A 13737-nucleotide genomic window follows, 5' to 3' on the forward strand; every position below is an offset into this window, starting at 1 on the left:
ATAGCCTAATTATTCTTCAAAAGATTCACATATTTATATTGCAATATTTGATAGATAGGCTTACATAGGTTACAATGAACTTGAAGCACATGTTTTAAATCTTGTCAAATCTTTAGTAATAACAGTCTTTGACAAATATTTTTTCAATACTGATAAATCTTTGAAAAGTTTTTTGTAAAGTATTAAATTTGAAGAACAATTTGAGGGCGCGCTTCCGAACAGGGGCAACGGCATTTCCCCTAAGGTTAGAGCCCAGTTTAGGTGTATCTGTATTAATCGAAAAAAATGTCATATAAACATGCGTCCTATTCTCAGTATTTTCTGGCCCCTAATTTTCGATTAATACACATACACCTAAACTGGGCTCTAACCTTAGAGGAAATGCCATTGCCCCTGTTTGGAAGAGCGCCCCAATTTGATCATGTACAAGCAGTTTTATATCATGTTTGTACTATGCATTATTTTCGTTTTCTGCACAGGATGTGTTCCAGTTGAAGACACCTGGTGGTGGAGGATATGGTATTCAGGAAGATACAGAACCGTCCAAAAAACCCATACAGCCATCTGTGATCCTTGAACGAGGGAGTGTATATGAATACCGCCGTGCTCAAGAATCTGTGTAAATAAAGATTGAGTTACTGAGATTAGTCTCAACTCTTTCACACTCTTTTTGCCATCATTTTCAAAGGATGCCATACCAGATATGTAGGCCTAATATCTGACACAGCTTGAAAGGGTATTGGTCAACTTGGAAACTAAACACTTATTGTTATTAGCATAATAGCGTTGTACTAATATGCTTAGTTATATGGTAAACACTTTTTTGAAGTTGAAGTTTTTACATATCTATGGAGGTAATGATATTTGTGTTATTACTAATATATATATTAAATTTTGTTTTTATATTGATAAATGGTCGATATTTTTCTAAAAGTAGCTACGTGAAAACCTAATGTTTTCACACATATACGCAATTAACCTAATGGAAGAAATGTACGTAAAGATTAATTTTTGGTCCTACAGAATACGTCTTTTACAGTAACAATTAATATTGGAGGAGAAAAATTCGTTCCAGCGCCATGGATCGAACCCGGGTCCTTGGTTTTACGTACCAAGCACTCTAACAATTGAGCTACGCCGGAGTTCAATCCACAACACTGGATCGAATCCCCCTCCTCCAGTGTTTTTCCCTTTGTGTCCTGACTCCAAGTTCGACATGTATGTTGACATTTATTGCCATTATACAAGGAGTGCACTCAGTTGAATGACTTGGTGGCCGGGATTCCACAGTAATATGCACAGTAATCTGTACAGTAATATCTTCTGTTGCTCGAATAATCTACGTAAAGATTAATTAATTTTTTGGTCCTGCAGAATACATCTGTTATGGGAACAATTAATATTATAGGAGAAAAAAGTGAAAAACACTGGAGGAGGAGGATTCGATCCAGTGCTGTGGATTAAACTTCGGCGTAGCTCAATGGTTAGAGCGCTTCGTACGTAGAACAAAGGACCTGGGTTCGATCCCCAGTGCCGGAACGCTTTTTCTCCTCTAATATTAATAAATATTAATGGAAGAAAGTTTCATTCTATCATTTTGTATGTTCAAGAGATGAATTTACAAATAAAGTCTGTCAATTATCAGAACAATGTATTTAAGAGTAAGCACTACCTTATATTATTGAATATCCGACTATATTGAACCCTACTTTACCATTAGTATTAGACATTATCCAAGAGTCATTGAAAATATGCCCACAGAGGCAGAAAATTATATATCCTGCTATTTGTGTTTAAAAGTTTTTACAGATTTATGCAAGTTGTGATATTTGTGTTATGTGTTACTAATATATGTTCTTTTTATATTTTGATAAATGGGCGAAAATTTCCTAAAAGTAAGAAAGTTTCGTTCCATCTTTTTATGTAGTATCCAAGAATTATCTTATGTGTTAGTCTGCTTACAGCAGAAATGAATATAATGGTGTACTAAAAAAAAATCTGTCATGCATCAGAATAATGTGCAGTAGAACCCCTTTTTAACGAATCTCAGAGGGATAACTTTTTCTTTCTTTAAATAGTGGTTTTCCTTAAAATTATGTTTACATAAAATGGGAAGGTGAGGCTAAAATAACTAGTACTAACATATATGTTATGTACTAAACTTTTACTTATAAATGGCTTTTAGAAACCTGGAAGTTTATTGCCACCCTCACATACGTCTGCCATCGGCTCCTATCCTGATTAATCCAGTCCCTAGAATCATATTCCACCTCCTTTAAATCCATTTTAATAGAGTATTATCCTTCCATCTACGTCTCCCCAAAGGTTTTTTCCCAACGAGCACAGAATACATAGAGTAGACACTAGCATCTTAATACCATTGGACGGAGTGAAGCCAGTTTGATGGACCTGCCGCCATCTTGTTGCTACCAAAACATTGCAAAATAGCTATTACGTTATAGAAGATCTTATGATAATAGGGATTCCATATGTCCCTAATTTCCTGGAGGGCTCACACTTTCTTGTTTGTTTTGTAATACAGAATCGCTAGGCACGTATTTTTAGCAAAAATTGCAAAACTGTCATCGATAAATCACATATATACTTATTTAAATTGACAGCTGTACAAATTGCAGTATGGTATTTAATAGGTACTCTGGAAGGTTAAAAAAACAATAATGATAAAAAAGGAAGATAACAGTCCAATAAAAATGCTAGCCTATAATACTTACTTTTATAGGTTGATCCATTTACTTCAATTTAATAATGCAACTTGCTTCTTAACGCAAATTATCATTCTCTTCCTTTTGCCAGTATTTCGTATAGAGGTCCCGATTTTGTTTAGAGAAAAAGTGGAATGCTCTTAACCATATAATATTTGATAGGCTTTTCGTTTATAGTAAAATTACATTATAATGGCGAACAAAAGTGAAGTTTTATTACCAAGTGGGTCAAGTTAGATCACGACCGAGTTAATGAAGCTACTCAGTCTGCAAAGCATAAGTATGATTTCGTGATTATAAAAATGAATTACAATAATATTAATACACTATTCCTTTTTCTTCATCAAACGAATACATGCATTCGGTTGAAGAGAAACCAGGTACACCCATTTTCTATAGCACGCGACACAAACTTTCAACATCGGTTGTTAGGTTAGCTTCGCTCGTAAATGCTAAGTTTGCAAAGCATGTCTGATTTCGTGATTATAAAAATTAATTACAATAATATTAATACACTATTTCTTTTTCATCAAACGAATACGTGCATTCGGTTGAAGAGAAACCTTGGTACACCCATTTTCTATAGCACGCGACACAAACTTCCAACTTGGGTTGTTAGGTTAGCTTCGCTCGTAAATGGTAAGTCTACAAAGCGTAGGTCTGATTTAGTGATTATAAAAATTAATTACAATAATATCAATACACTAATCCTTTCTCTTAATCAAACTAATACGTGAACAATACGAATCTAATCGACTAACCTAGGCTAAATCATTCATTATCTACCGGTAATAAGTACATTTCACGCATGCATATTTACCTGTGAAAAGTTATTCCAGGAATTTTTTTTTGAAAGCCTGTTAGTGCAACCATATGCAGCACATGTAGGCATATTGAAATTAGTTCATTTATTAATTAAAACAACGATACAACATCACAATCAACTTCCCATGTGCTACCAGGAGCACAATGTTTTGGTAGCATCATAATGGCGACTATCCACAAAAGCGGCTTCACATCAAAGCTGTTCATGTCTACTCTATGCACTCTGTGCTCGTTGTTTTTTCCGGTCTAACTAACACTCTATATGCATTTCTGGATTAGACCATACATGTTATATACTGAACATTATAATTATTAATTAGGCTTACAATTATTATTTACATTACATTTTATTATAATATTTTCTAACTTTTCAAATGGTGAGGCACAAATGTTTTTCAGTTTGGTTCAACCTGAACCAAACTGAAACTCGACATTGAAAATTTATTTTTTCTTCTTCATTATTCCTCATAATGAAGTAGTTGGCAAACCTTGCTCTTTTGCCATATTTGAGGATTAGCCTTGACATCCATTATTATATTCTTACTCTCCGATAGTTAATTTCTTCCATTTAATCGCCATTATAACTATGCATAAACAAAAACTAACAAAAATAACTTGGAAACAGATTCCACACAACTCGAGAGAACAAAACAAGGAAAGGAACCACTTTGTGGAAGCAGCATAAAGCTAGACCATAAAGAACAATAAAGAATAATGCCACTACGTGGCACCACATTCCTATCAATTGAGATGCGTTATCGAATATGCCAATACTATTACCTATTGAAAGTCAATATTTCGAGCTTCATCACTTAAAAGCAGGATTTTCCTTAAACTAATTTCCTTAAAAACGGGAATTAATTACATTATTCTTATGGTAATTTGACTGGACTTATCAGATTATTCCTTAAAAACGGGAATTCCTTAAAAGCAGGAATGTTAAAATGGGGTTTTGCTATACTTAAAAGTAACAGTATTGCAAAAAACATAAAATTGTCTAGTCGACACATTAAAAATGTTAAAATTTAAAAAAAAATGTTATGTACCTTATGTACTGGCATCGATATGTAGATGACATAATAGTCCTATGTAATGGAAACAAAAGACAAATAGAAAACCTACACCAACAACTCAACAAAATACATTCCAAATACATAACCAAACTATAAACTTTTTAGACATCACCATAACCAAAACAAATAACAGACACGAATTCAAAATATACAGCAAACCCATCACAACCACAACACACATACACAATTCATCAAATCATCCCATACAACATAAACATCCAGCTTTCCGTGCAATGACACACAGATTAATTAACATACCAATGAACAACGACAACTACACTGAAGAACTAAACACAATAAAATATATAACACAAGACAACGGATATAACCCTAACATGACAGACACACTAATAAAAAAGGCAAAACAAAAACGGAACACAAACATTGCGTGAGAATAAATACATAACATTAACCTATCACAATACCAATACTTCATTCAAAATTGCAACTTCATTCAGAAAAGTAAAATACGAGATAGCATACAAAACAAATAACACAACACAGAAATGTCTAAATAATCACATCAAACATTCAAATAAATATAATTCAACTGACGTTTACAAACTAAAATGCAATATAATCTTCATCTTACAATTTTTGTTGACGTATATACGTCCGTTGATGTGACATATTAATGAATTTAAATACTATTATCATACCATGGCATGATTGTGACTATAATAGTATTTAAATTCATTAAAATGCAATAGTTGCCCACATTTTTACATAGGACAGACAGGAAGATCCTTTCAAACAAGATATAATGAACACATTGAAGCTATAACCAAACCCTATATCACATTAAATTATGCAGAACATATTATCAACAATAATCATGATTACAGTAATATAGAAACAGATATGGAAATTCTACACATCACACCAAAAAGTCCACAGTTAAACATCTTAGAACAATACGAAATATACAAACACACAATAACACACCCACAACATATACTTAATACACAATTACAGTTCAATACCCACACATTGTTCGATATCATGATACATAAAAAACCACCCCCCCCCCACCATAAGAGCAACACACCCCCACCCCAACAACTGACGAATGCAAATGGCAGAATTCATGGTCAACAGGAACAACAGCAGTTCGTAGGACACTGAAGATGACGCAGCACCAGCGTCGAAACGGGCTGTCTAAGGTACATAACTTTTTTTAAAAATTTTAACACTTCTAACGTGTCGGCTAAACAATTTTAAGTTTTTTAAACAAAGTGTTAACGTGAACTAGAATCAATGAACAGTATTGCCATATAAAAAGTCTGCTGACAGTGTACGTCTTTTATACTGTATGTAATATTTCTTTATTCTTAAGATTTGACAATAAAATTACTGCCATGAATGACAGTGACAGTAATGCAGTGCTTGTCATATTGTTCCATAACATGTTCAATTATGGATGTTTCGTAGATCTTTTATTGTGTAACGTGCAAAAAGTCTTGTTAAATATACTTAAGTACTGATACTGTATATTTCTGCAGATAAGGTGACATTCAGGTAAGGCGAGGTATAAATTTCGAGCACAATGTTATGGTTTTAGCTAATATCTGTCCTTTAAGACAAGTGGAAACAGTGATAAAATCCTTAAAAAGTGCTGAATTTCTAACACTGAGGACAATTTGTTATTGGAATACTGATGACTAGAACCCGGATTTTATGTAATATGAAAATGAGAAATATGTATATAAATATGTAGCTAAAAATGGAAAAATATGTAAAAAATAAAAAATAATGTAATTTAAAATCTAAGCTTTATTAGATGCATTTTTGCACACTGAAAAATTGCAGGTGCACATGTGATTCAATCTCATTTAATTATTGTTTGGAGGCGCAACTAATAATTAATTGCGCCTGAAGTCACAATTAGAACAACATTTAAAAACTGAACTTTATATGAGAAATAAGGTCGAAAAAACAAGTTCTTCTCACACAAGTGGTGCTGGAACCTTCTTCGTCTTCTACCAGTGAATTTAATAAAGATTTGTGCATGGCAATGGTTGCTGCAAACATACCGTGGTATAAACTTAGAGTGTCAAAGTTTCAAACATTCCTACGCAAATATTGTAACTTCAATATTCCATATGAATCAACACGCCGGAAAAATTATAATTTACATTATAATTGTGCTACATTAACACAATGGAAACGATTAGAATTGCACTTGGTGATTCCTACGTATGGGTTGCAGTTGACGAGATAATAAATGACAGCAGAAAATATGAAAAAAATATTTAATTATAATTTGACCCATGTAGAGTCATGAATATAATTTAGCTTAGTTGTCAACTCATCCTGTCCTTGGTTTTCCGTGGTTTCCTTTGGACACTAAGACAAATGTCAGGATGAGACCTAACAGAAATGGGCCATGGACCTAATTCCTTCCTTCAAAAATAAATAAATAAGTAAAAAAGTACATAAATAAGAGAAGAGAAGAGAAACAGGGGAAGGGAGGGAAGGGTGAGGCGGAGGGGAAAGTGGAGAGGTAGGGGAGCGAAAGAAAAAAATAAAATTAAAAGAAAAGGAAATAACAGGGATGGGAAAGGAAGGACAGAGGAGGAAGGGAGAGGCGGAGTGGAAGGAGAAATGAAGAGAAGTGACTAGAAGCATTTGAATGTTCTATCTCCGCCTATGTCTATGGGATAGATACAGGTTTAAGCACTGAAAAGTTAACCACATGAAATATTTTTTTCTTTGTGTATACAGGATGGAAGGGAACCTATCGCATTAATTCACAGAGATATTTTGATATACGAAATGTAACGCTCCTTGAGACGTTTTTGTTTACATTCTCTTCTCACAAGTCTTGCGGAGCGAACAATTACTCACCCGCATTACGGAACAATGACCTCAAGGAACACTACAGCATTGCAATGCGTCATATTTCATACTATCAAAACTATTGAATGCATCAAAAAACTTATTTGACGAAACTTGTTTGCATTGACTTCATCAATTACCTCTGTGAATTAATGTAATAGCACAGTCTAGTATATATAGTCACGAAGCTCAATACGTAGTAAATATGCATCCATAGATAGTTGCTAACCGCTAGGATCGCTACTATCATCTCATCACAGATAATGTGAAATAATACCTGCACAGTCTATTGTTCCTAGTACCCTCAACAACTCAAGCTTCGTGATGGTATATAATAGACTGTGGTAATAGGTTCCCTTCCACCCCATATAGCTGATATATAGTTGCACATTAAAGCACAGAGAACCTTATCTTTCTTCAATATACTAAAATAATTTTAAATTTCCTAACATTAATTTAAAAGCAAAATTAAATTATCGCTATTCAAAATGGTAGCTACTAGCTTCGACAGAATCCAGATTTTCGCTCTTAATCAATTTTAAACATTTCTATGTTCTGTTATTTTCATGTAGAAGTTAAAAAAAAAAATGTTATGTTTTAATTAACGATACTCGCAAATGCTGAGGTTATATCAGCGTCGCCGGTGTGCCGGAATTTCGTCCCACAGGAGTTCTTTTACATGCCAGTAAATCTACTGACATGAGCCTGTCGCATTTAAACACACTTAAATGCCATCGACCTGGCCCGGAATCGAACCTGCAATCTCGGGCATAGAAGGCCAGCTCTATACCATCTGCGCCAGTCAGGCCGACTTGAAGTTAAAATATAGCTCTGTAAGAGTGACCACAATCGGATTTCTAGGTAAATAAATAATATTTTAAATATCTGTAACAAATTTTCGAAGTATTTAATTCAAAATCATTTTTTGTAGGACCAAGTATGTAACAGAGGGGCTTGATTCTGGTCATTTTTGTAGATAATATATGTATAAACATGCACAAAAATGTCATTAAATTTCGTTAGGTAGTTTCTGAATTATCATTGATACAAATTTTCAAAATATGGCTAGCGGGAAAAATAGCATATAAATGTAAAATGCAATACAGTACCATATGCAGCGTCTTGCATTAAAATTAATAACTTTGAAACTAATAAAGATATTGAAATAATTGTTTAACCAAAATAAACTTGAATAGTTGGTGCATATTTTAAAAACAATTTTGAAAATCGATTTTTTGAAGGTGTTAAACTGTACCCTATCCCATGAAAACATTCATTAATGACATGAGAAGGATCAGACCTATCTCTTGTTAAGGATGAAAAAGAAAAGAGAATGGTAAAAGTTATGGGGCATCATGAAATGAACAAAAGAAACTGAAGTGACTATTTTTAGAAACAAGTAGCATATATATTTTTTATTGTAACAAATTTGCGAATCTCATTACTGAAATTCGAGATAACCCAAGAAAGGAAATACATCACATGATGTTGGTAATTGGTTTCCACTGTATACTCTTGGCAAAGACAAACTTATGCAAACACGGTATGGCCACTCATGACTTGGACAAATATGCTGGCCCCTCAACTCACGGGTTATGTAAATTAGGGTATAAAGCATGGACTACGTAATGTTAATTGATTTATGACTTAGTCAACACGCGTTATTCTAGTTCATCAGGAAGGTATAAATAAGCATACAGATTACAAGAAAGATCTCCTCTATCTCCCTGCATGGAACCTAAACAAACAACTCCAGAGAGGTGGAAAGCATCGAGAACTAAATTAAAGAGAACCCCTCCCCCCTTCCTCTACTAATTGCGATACAGGATCGTATCATCAAAATACAAACATTATCCACATGAACGATCAGAAACTAAGGCAAAGCTTGCTCATGATTGTTTGGTGTATTCATTAGACAGCAGAGTTCTTGATCTTAAAAATTAGAAACCAAGTTTTTTAAATTTTAGTTTCATAACAGGGGCATTTATTTTCCTTGCGTTCTTTTCTAAAGTGGTTTTGTAAAGAGCATAGCTGCATGCAGCACTGCAACAAAAAGAAAGTAAAAAAAAAAAACGCAATCCGGCCAGCTGACTGCAAAATGGTGGACAATTTAATAGCGAGCCCCTACCACGCCGTAGCGGAGAACTGAGAAATATGTTCCCAAATTGAAGCAGAAGAAAGCCGCCATTTGTTTGTTAGAAAACGCGCGGGATTTCGAAACCGCTATTTGAATACGTGTTGTATTGCGTATCCGAAAGCTAAATGTTTTTGTTTACAGGAACAATACTTCCTTTGCGAGATACCTTTAATAACGTGTGTCTGCTGTCAGCAGAGTTACTAGGTTTTCTGCGAGGGAAATCGGGATATCAGAAGCTAACTTAAGACATTAGATTTATCATCACTTTATCATAAGATTTATAGTTGTTTTCTGCAAAGTATTATTCGCGTGCTTTTAATGTAATATTCGCCTCCCTGAGAAACACTAAAATATGAAAGACACACAGTACAGTGAATACTACAGGCTAATCGTTTTTTCCTTTTATTAACCACGAATATGTTTTAATCATTCGCTACTAAATTAATTTTGCAACTTTTCTTTTTCGGAACCTGCAACAGTACATCTGACGATGAGTCCATGTTTACACATAGTTCACTGCACTACAAAACGCAGCAATTATATGTGTCTGTTATTAGTGTAAAATACGATATCAAAACGCTCTTTTGTTTTGGCACTCAACGCACTTAAAATACACAATGTTGATTATTTGCGAGAACAGCAACTAGGTACCGAAACGGATTAATCAACAATGCGGTAGAACTAGGAAACTATTATCTTGCGAATAGAGTTGCCTTACGGCAAATAGCTAGAATACCTCACAGACTTACTAAATTTCCGCGGGTTACCTCCATGTTTACAATGTAACCATTTGAGTCAATATATAAATAAAAATATCGGATAATAGGAAATGCAGACTATCTTGTTTAAATTACGTTCTAGGCTATTATCCCTCAAATCGGGATTTTTATCAATCTCGATCCGCTTTATCGGAATTCAATTAGGCTGTCAGGCTTGCACATTTTCATAGGAACTCCGAATGTGAATATTCATAACCAAGGTTAATAATGTCTACCTTTTAATTTAATCTGTAGGTTAAACTGTTGTATAAAATCAAAAAGCATTATTATTATTATTATAATTATTATAATTATTATTATTATAATTATTATAATTATTATTATTATTATTATTATTATTATTATTATTATTATTATTAGTAGTAGTAGTAGTAGTAGTAGTAGTAGTAGTAGTAGTAGTAGTAGCAGTAGTAGTAGTAGCAGTAGTAGTAGCAGCAGCAGAAGCATAAAAAACTGTTTCATTAATCCGTATTAATGAACATGTTTTAACTTTTAGGCTCTGAAATTTGTTTATATGCTTTTTTTAAACAGGATCTATTTGTACCGTCCCGCGCCGTGGCGTCATGGTCTAAGGCATGCTGCCTAGGACTCGCGTTACGGAATGCGCGCTGGTTCGAGTCCTCATGGGGAAAGAAATTTTGTCATGAAATTTCGGCCAGTATATGGGACCGGTGCCCACCCAGAATCGTGATGCACTTGGGGAGCTACGATAGGTATCAAAATCCTGTTGCGAAAGCCAGCTGTAAAGGCTGGGGGGATCATCGTGCTAACCACACGATACCTCCATTCTGGTTGGATGATCGTCCACCTCTGCTTCGGCATGTGGGCGTGAGGCCAGCAGCAGGCTGGTCGGTCTGGGGCCTTCACGGACTGTAGCGCCATGGATTATTATTATTATTATTATTATTATTATTATTATTATTATTATTATTAATTCTGTATCTTCGAATTCGGCGAATAATTTTATTATTCATGTATGCACTGAAGCAACAGCGGTTTGAAGAAAGGGAAGGATATGGAGTGGATGAAGAACAATAACAATGTATACGGTAATAACGTAGGTTTGAGAGGTAACAACTATCTTCGAAATGGGTTGAAAGACTGAATGATTCAGTGTAGGGTAGAAATTCTCTCTGCGGATTGCACCTATCCATTTTCGGTTAAGGGAATCTTTACTCAGAGGAAACCTGAAGCACAAACAGTCGTATAAGTACAATAGTTTGTCTTCTGTAACATAATACGGGCCAAAAATGTTATAGAAATTAAAGATTAACTAATCAGTGAAATGTAACATTCCTTCCTTCTTTATCTTTACATCCGTGTGCATTGCTGCAATTAAAAGCAGCACACGAACGAACCATACTTATTCAGCTCAACCAAACAAATGGCCGGCCGTTGGCTGTTCGATTTGGGAGCATAACACTAGCGCCAGTGAGCGATCTAGCGGTTATTTAGTAAGTATATGTTTAATAGCCTATACGGTATTGCCTGCTCTTACTGCAGTAATACATTTAACTTTAACAGAATCGAACATGTTGAATAGTTTTTACTTCTGTGATAATGACATGGAATTACTATTACTATTTACTAGAAGATTTTAACAATAATAAACGTTGCAAAAGACCAAAACACGCATTCCGCCATGATGTACCATGCAGTAAACCTCGGTATTTGGAGGCGCTTCCACCGAATGTAAAGCAACGCTGCAGCGAAACTTGAAAGAAAAGAACGGAATTGCTTTAAAAAAGAACGCAGGGTTTTATTCAATCAACGAAAGGGGAGGACTTCGACAAATAGATCCATTGCACATAGAGCCTCTTAAAGATGAAGGGATGAGGCAAGACCGTCTTCAATACTCGGACCATAATACAGAAACAAAGATGGCCGCCGCAACGGTCCACTCATTCCCATATACTATAGAAAGTTCCATCATATCCTTATGTCAAAAGAGTAAGATTTTTCTTATGAAGTAGAATTATTAAATGTTATGTTAAATAAACTTCCAGTATTAATTTACGAACAATGTTAGGTCAATTTAAAAGGCGAGACAAGTTAAGTACCGTACGAGTAGAAACATATTGCTATAAAAGTTATGAACTTAACTGTGCAAACGCAGACTGAAAACAGTTTTCAATAAGTTGAAAATCATACCCTGAATTCACTAATATTTGTTGGACATACACAAGGATAACACGCAACGAAAATCAATAACGCAATTAAACAAGGTCAGCCAATATTACTACTAATACAACTACTGTTGCTGCTATTACTACTGCCATTACTATTACTACGTTAGCACTACTACTACTGCTGATGCTACTGCTAATAATAATAATAATAATAATAATAATAATAATAATAATAATAATGTACTAATACTAATTTAAATTATGTATTATAAATAGTGTCGTATGGGCGAATCCAGAAATGCATATAGAGTGTTAGTTGGGAGGCCGGAGGGGAAAAAGACCTTTGGGGAGGCCAAGACGTAGATGGGAAGATATTAAAATGGATTTGAGGGAGGTGGGATATGATGATAGAGACTGGATTAATCTTGCTCAGGATAAGGACCAATGGCGAGCTTATGTGAGGGCGACAATGAACCTCCGGGTTCCTTAAAAGCCATTTGTAAGTAAATAATAATATTATCATACTACTACTACTACTACTACCACTACCACTACCACTACCACTACCACTACCACCACCACCACCACCACCACCACCACCACCACCACCACCACCACCACCCCACCACCACCACCACTACTACTAATAATAATAATAATAAAATCAGATCACATTTCATCTTTTTAATGGATGGTTGTTGACATAACCTAGGGTCCTTGGTCTAATTCTTCCCGAATTTCAATTCTTTACGTTTTGTCACTTCTAGAATTACATAGACTTAACTCTTCATCACCTCTTTTTACTTTTTCCGCAAATTATATATTGAATATATTGTATAGGCATGCATATATATATATATATATATATATATATATATATATATTTTCGTTCAGCACCTTTGTATAGTTATTATTGAAAACTAATTTCATCGTATATTGACGCAGAATATCTGCATGGAAATATCATATGTACTTCGGTACATTAAAATAATATATAAAATAATATATATAGTTAGTTTAAATTTCAAAGACAATGATAAGGCCGAGATATCGTTGGAGGGATAAATGCTGGTCCACAATAAACCGGGAACGGAAACGACATCGTGAACGAGAACGGAAATATTGTTAAAATAAATGTACTTAAATGTGAGCATTTACAATTAACTTTCACGTTCCCGTTCCCGGGGTCCGGCAAGCTTCTCGTTAATTGTGAATGCTCACATTTAAATATAT

General features: G+C 34.5%; 1 protein-coding gene across 1 annotated transcript in view; it reads left to right on the forward strand.

The window, feature by feature from the left end:
• LOC138696825 (5-oxoprolinase) overlaps positions 1-6386 on the forward strand; it is a 69425-nt gene extending 63039 nt beyond the window's left edge. Inside the window, exon 20 of the mRNA XM_069822269.1 lies at positions 480-6386. Coding sequence (XP_069678370.1) covers positions 480-623 — 144 coding nt within the window. The 3' untranslated portion in view covers positions 624-6386. The remainder of the gene's footprint in view (positions 1-479) is intronic.
• The last annotated feature ends 7351 nt before the right edge of the window (positions 6387-13737 follow it).

The sequence above is a fragment of the Periplaneta americana genome, chromosome 3 (genome assembly GCF_040183065.1).
Source record: "Periplaneta americana isolate PAMFEO1 chromosome 3, P.americana_PAMFEO1_priV1, whole genome shotgun sequence".
NCBI lineage: Eukaryota > Metazoa > Arthropoda > Insecta > Blattodea > Blattidae > Periplaneta > Periplaneta americana.